The sequence below is a fragment of the Helianthus annuus genome, chromosome 5 (assembly GCF_002127325.2).
Source record: "Helianthus annuus cultivar XRQ/B chromosome 5, HanXRQr2.0-SUNRISE, whole genome shotgun sequence".
In the NCBI taxonomy this organism is placed as follows: Eukaryota; Viridiplantae; Streptophyta; class Magnoliopsida; order Asterales; family Asteraceae; genus Helianthus; species Helianthus annuus.
In genome coordinates, this window is record NC_035437.2 from 72069328 (window position 1) to 72075878 (window position 6551).

At 37.0% G+C, this 6551-nt stretch overlaps 1 protein-coding gene and 1 long non-coding RNA gene across 2 annotated transcripts; one reads left to right on the forward strand and one right to left on the reverse strand.

Moving 5' to 3' along the window:
* Positions 1-2423: 2423 nt before the first annotated feature.
* LOC110940340 (DNA-directed RNA polymerases II and IV subunit 5A) lies at positions 2424-5296 on the forward strand. Its single transcript, XM_022181893.2, has 5 exons — positions 2424-2582; positions 2680-2908; positions 4259-4438; positions 4833-4946; positions 5028-5296. The coding sequence occupies exons 2-5, from the start codon at positions 2702-2704 to the stop codon at positions 5151-5153; spliced, it is 627 nt and encodes a 208-aa protein (XP_022037585.1). The 5' UTR covers positions 2424-2582; positions 2680-2701; the 3' UTR covers positions 5154-5296.
* A 211-nt stretch (positions 5297-5507) lies between these two features.
* LOC110940341 lies at positions 5508-6220 on the reverse strand. Its single transcript, XR_002593030.2, has 2 exons — positions 5875-6220; positions 5508-5791 (listed from the first exon to the last, which is right to left on the reverse strand). It is a non-coding gene; the product is annotated as an uncharacterized LOC110940341 (long non-coding RNA).
* Positions 6221-6551: the final 331 nt, after the last annotated feature.

Below are 6551 nucleotides of genomic sequence, written 5' to 3' on the forward strand. Positions count from 1 at the left end.
AAAAATAAAAAAATAAAAAAAATAAAAACATAAAACTTTTTTGTTGCGGTTGAAAGTTTGAATGTTATAAAACCCAGCTGACCGGTTTAATTATTCGACCCGTACCCGTTGACCCGCGAACAAACCGGTTAACCCAACAGATTTGTTTATATTTTCACAGAAAATGACAACTGCCATTTCGCAGAATGATTTGTACTTTTCGCACTCGTGTACGTGAAGTCATCAGGAGTTAAACTATGTGTTTTTATCATCTCACTGAAGACACTTAAACCTTTAGCATGATCAAGAGCATGGCAACACAAAGTAATGAATGTGTTCAACGAAATCATTTTTTTCCTCGATCGACCAGAAATTCTTCTCAGCGTCTTCGATCAAGTTAAACTTTTAACACATTTCCAACAAACGCTCTCGAATCAAGATTGAGTTTGACGGCTAGACAATGCAGTTCCATCCCGACCCAAAAATCATTCGGATTACTACAATTTCCTAAAAGTGCCACTAAACTAAATCAATGTGGAACAAGACCCTGCTGACACATTAGTTGAAACATCTCATACGCTTTCTAAACTTGCTTGTTTTCAACCAACCCTGTAATTATCGCGTTATACGCAACAGTTTTTCGTTCAGAACTGCTCATAAACACTGACAACGCATCACTACACCCCCACAATTCATGTACATCGAAACAAGCGAGTTAGAAACAAACGAAACATCCGCATACCCAAGAACCATAGATTGCAAATGAATCCATTTACCTACATCAACCGCCTGCAGGCTAGCACACGCGCTAACATCACTAGCGAACACAAACTCATTCGCCTGCTCGACTTTCATTCGAGAAAACAGTTGAACCGCGTTTAACGCTCTCTCGGCTTGATCATACCCAGAAATCATGGCAAACCAACTCACAACGTTTCTTTCAGACATTTCGTTGAACAGTTGGCATGCATAGTCGATTTCCCACATTTTGTGTACATGTTGAGAACATGTTTGGATATAATAACATTGGATATAAAACCCATTTTGATTGCAACAGCATGAAGGGAAAACCCATGTTAAAATGATCTTGTTTGGAGCATTGATGCAAAATTGAACCAAGAACTTCAGGGCCTATTTGTAAAGTAAATAAAAACTAAAGAAGATTTTGAAGTTCATTCTTTTTGTAAGGGATAAATGTTTGTTGGAATTTTAGTGGAAGATGAAGTTGTTTGCTGGGATGATTTAATGGTTTCAGTTTTTAAATTCATGGAGGTGTTAGCTAACAAAATCCATTCTGACCTATCAGACATTTTAAATTGGTATCTAAAAGCCCATCATGATCCATCCATTATTATTTCCTAACCCACTATGACTTGGCTCATTCTTAATATCTGTGTTTGTTTGGTAGATGTGGTGTGGTATGGTTGTGGTGACCGGTGGTTTTGTGGTGGCATGGTGGTGGTAGTGGTGGTTTTGAAGAGAGATTCGCAAATTTAGAGAGAGAGAGAGAGAGAGAGATGGGGTGGGGGTGGGGTGTTACATATTTGTATTTAACAATTAACTAGTATTAAGGCCCCCGCGTTACGGCGGGGGCATAAAATCATGCAAAGTAGCATTAATGCCACACCACTACCAACGATCAACGCCGAAAAACTCATACAAACAACATAAATAGAAAAGGAGAAAATAAAACCGAATGAAAAGCAGATTTAAAATCCTTGAACCACGCACACCAATTGCAGCGTGTTAATGCGAAAAATGTAGGCTGAAACGTAAAAACATAGAAAAATACCTATGTCGATCTAGGACCCGTGAGTTGCGACGAACTTCTCAAATAGGAAAAAATAGACGAAAAAACTTTGAACCCACACGCACGTTGCGGCGTGTTAACTCGCAAAAATTTGAACGGAACGTAAAACAAAAAAACTTGCGAAAGATGAAAACTATGGGGGGCAAAGTTGAAAGTAAAAAAGTATTGGGGTTAAATTGCAAAAGATGAAAAGCTTTGTGTTAAAAGTAAAAAAACCAAAGAGGTTAAATTGCAAAGATAAGATGTTTTGGGTTAGAATTGAAAAATACTAAAAACTTTTTTGAAATACCCCCTAAGCATAGGGTACAACAACATAAAACACATACATGTTGTTAATTTATAATATGAAAATAATTAATTTGTGGGGCCCAATTAATATTTTAAATGATTAATTAGTTTTTTTTTATATTTTAATAAAAGAAAAGGGTAATTTTGTTATTTTACATAGATTTAATGGAGAAAACTAACGGACATCCACTTCGGGACTATCTGAGTAACAACTCGTCAAACCGTAGAGTGCACTGGTGTAATTTACAAAAGTTAGAAACTATAGGTGTTATTTTACAAAACCACAGGGACTATCCGAGCATTTTACTCTTAAATAAAGCTATATAAAGGTGTTTCTTGCAAAAGTAATAAATCTTAAGGGTGCAAAGTATCATCCAGGCTTTCCTCAAGCGATATTTACCTAATTTGACCAAAGAGTCAACATTTAAACCCAGCAATCACACAACCATCTCCCCCCCGTCGCCGATTTCTCTCTCCGCCGCTAATAAACCCTAATTCACTTCCTGTAAGTCCTCTTCCTCAAAACTCTACTGAATAAATGAAATTCATGCACATACCTTTAATTTCCGGTTCTTTTAAGCTCGAATTTATGTTTTGACTAGGTAAAAGGAGAAGAAACGAACGATGTCGACTTCGTTGTCGGAAGAAGAAGTCAAGAGGCTGTTCAGAATACGCAAAACGGTTATGGAGATGTTGAAGGACAGGAATTATTTGGTTGGAGATTTCGAGCTGGAGATGGATAGAAGGCAGTTCGTTTCCAAGTATGGGGAGCATATGAAGCGTGAGGATCTGGTTATTAGTAAATCTATGAAGAATGATAGCTCTGAACAGGTAAGGTTCGTGTTTCTTTTGTCATATGTTTTGATATTCGCGATTATTGTTAGGGAGATTGTTTTAGGGTGTGTTTATTGTATATCATAGTTGTCAACAGCGACCAGAAAAAATAGAACAGACTTAGAAAATCGGCTATGTATCGCTACAGGGTCTGTAGCGACCCTTCACCTATACGATATGCTATTCGCTGTGGCGGGTGCTACGAGTGCTATGGATAACTATGTTGTAGATGAATCTTTTTTAGAGTGTTTTAGGGTTTTTATTGGTGGAGTGCTAATTTGTTAGAAAAGAGTGTGTCCAGCACTCGTTTTCGCCGTAAGGGTACATGGTGTGGAATTGGGAAGTGTGGGGCCGTGTGAGAACATGGCCCTCGGGAAGTACTCCAAGATTTGGAGAGATGCGGGGCTGAAGCAAAGATGAAAAACAGAAAGGATCGGGGTGGTATGGGAACGCTATCCTGTTTATTTTGGGTCGATTAAAAGGTTTAAGAATCGGGAAGCATATTGTGCACCCTAATTAGTAGGTGTGGGTTATGTTTGGTTGTGAATTGTGATTGGTTATGTTTGTAATGACGGAGATATTGAACAAGATAGTCCGCAAAAGTTACTAGAATTAGAAAAAAAAGTGAGTTCTATGGTAAGTAATGAAGCAAATAAAAGTATTTAGAATAAAGGTTAGTATTTTACCCCATGGTTTTAAACGCTTGAAGCAAGCGCCTCAAACAGCCAAAAAACGAGTCTTGAGGCGCACCTCATGGGGTTTTTAGTGTTGATACGCCTTAGAGGGGCTGAGGCGCTAAGAAGGCTGCGCCTCAGGGGATTTTGATAGTTGTTTTTTATGTTTTTGACTTTTTGTGTCAATTTCAAGCATTTCATGACTTTTTTATGTGTGTTTTTGATGATTTTGATAAATCTGATGATGAATTAGTTAGTATTATTATTTTCATAATTATATATATATTTTTATATTTATTTGTTAATACCGCCTCGGCCTTACGCCTCGTGAGGCGAAGGGAAAACGCCTCGAAACTCGTTTCCGTTCTTTTAAACCTTGTTTTACCCTTTGTTAATGCACGTTTTTAGTTTATGTTAAAAGTGTCTTACCTTTTGTGACTATGGCGATTGCTTACCATTAGAGGCTTCGAATATATTAATTGCTTGTCATGCGTGCCTCGAATAAAACTGTCCTGTATTTTGTTATGTTGTTTTAAAGGTTCACGTGTTCATCAGTTGATGCAAGCATTAATGTGGAAATCGCTTACAAGAATGCTTCAGTTATCTTAAGATTATGATTTTCCTTCCTAATTTGACTTTGTATTTCTGTTTTTTTTTTTACAATGGAGATCAGATCTACGTCTTCTTCCCTGATGAAGCAAAAGTTGGAGTGAAGACGATAAAGAATTATATAAACCGTATGAAGTCAGAGAATGTCACTCGGGGAATCTTGGTTGTGCAGCAAAATCTGACTCCTTTTGCCAGAACTTGCATTAGTGAGATATCAACCAAATTTCATTTGGAAGTTTTCCAGGTAACCTTTCTTTCTGAATTTTTTTCTTAACATAGTGATGTATGATGTGGGCGGGGTTGGATGACGGGTCAAAATGATTCATCTTTAAGTTTCTCAACATTTATCGTCTCTTTTTTAGCAAGTAAACTATAATAATCTTACCTTTTTCAATTACAATAAGTAATTAAGAGTACCCTGTAGGTGACTTATGACCATTTAATCCATACAATGTGTTCCCTTTAAACTTCTTGTATTTTTAGATGACTTTTGACCCTTCCATCCATTTAATTTTATTCAACATGTTTCCTTCAAAGTTTTTTTCTTCATATAATGTTCATGTTTAACCACACACATGAATAAAATGAAAACCTGAATGGCTAACACAGTTGATCTGTTGATGATGTGATAACGGCAGGAAGCAGAGCTGTTGGTGAACGTAAAAAACCACGTTCTAGTACCCGAACATCAGGTTCTAACAAACGAAGAGAAGAAAACATTACTCGAGAGATACACAGTAAAAGAAACACAGGTCCGTTCATGTTTCATTTCTGTTCATGGTCTTGATTTCTTAAACATATGTCGTGATTATGTCTATAATATCTTGTTGCAGCTACCTCGTATTCAAGTGAGTGACCCGGTTGCTAGATATTACGGGCTAAAGCGTGGACAGGTCGTCAAAATTATTAGACCCAGTGAGACAGCAGGTCGTTATGTCACTTACCGATATGTTGTTTGAATCCTTTTTATTCATGTATGGAATTTGGACTTGGATTGTATTGGATGTCATTTGTAACAAACCGTTTTACTGAGTGATGATACCTTCTTTTATTTGTATTGTTGTTGTACGGATAATATAATAGAGTGAAAAGTTATTTATAATTTGGACGTATAATACTACCATGTTTTTTTGGAAGAAATGTACGTAAAAAATTGGTGGATTTGTTCAAGGGGCTGCATAGAATGATAGGTATATTTTTGTTTTAACTAGAATTACTACCCGCCACAATGTGGCGTGGGGCTTGATATATATTGTATATAGCATAAGCCAGATTTTTGTTATATGAAGATAGTTTGGGCGTAAAACCGTGTCTTTGGTCCTTATAAATGTATACTCATTTCACAGCCTCTTGGGAATAATATGCTAGGACCACCTAAGGTGCCTTTGCACCATCACACCTATATAGTTTACTCCTAACTTCATAGGAGGATACAAAAGTTACATAACAAAGACAAATAAGGCCAGCATCACTGTATTCCCTTTTGTAATTATGGCTACACAAAGCTGAACAGAGATTGTTGGATATTTAGTCACCAGCAAGCACCACCCTGTTGTTGGCGGTGCCCAAACATTTACAGTGTCCTCACAGCCACAGCCTCTTGAGATAAAAACCACAATGAACATTAAAATTAAAACCATACATCAAATACGAACACAAAGCAAACTTTAAAAGACATACCTGGTAAGTTAAGATGGAATCACAAATCGACTAAGAGACAGCCTGTAGAGTAAAATCCCCAATTCGAACAGCACCAGAACGGAACAGCCTGCAATGGGAACTTAAGATGTATCAGTATGCACAGATCCACTTACAAATATCTAGTAGAGCCGAAAAAAACCCAATTCTAAATACGCCAAACCGTCAATGGTAAACCTAAAGGAATGAAACACATGATTCAACACCAAATCAACAAACAAACAAATACTTGAAGGAAGCTGTATCAAAATTCAAATGCCAAATCTGAAAACATAAGACATGTAAAAATTAGGAGGCCCTGTACCAGAAGAACATCAACCAGAATCATCAACAAATACCTTCTGGTAGAGTAAGATGACCAATAATCAACAGTTCCATAGTGACGTCAAAATCACCAATAATCAACAGCTACATAGTGACTACATTTAAAAAAACGTAACAATTAATAATAATAATCACTTTGAATACTAAGACCACCCGTAGTGGGCGTGTTTTTTTTTTTTTTTCAAAAATAGCTCAAAAACCCCCAATCACGCCCATACACCGCCCCCTGGGCGTGTTTGGCCAACTTTTTTGGTTTGGCGTGTTTTAAATCACGTTGTAGGGGCAAGGTTTTGACCAATCAGATTCATTTCCATTTTTGTAAAACCAATCAATTT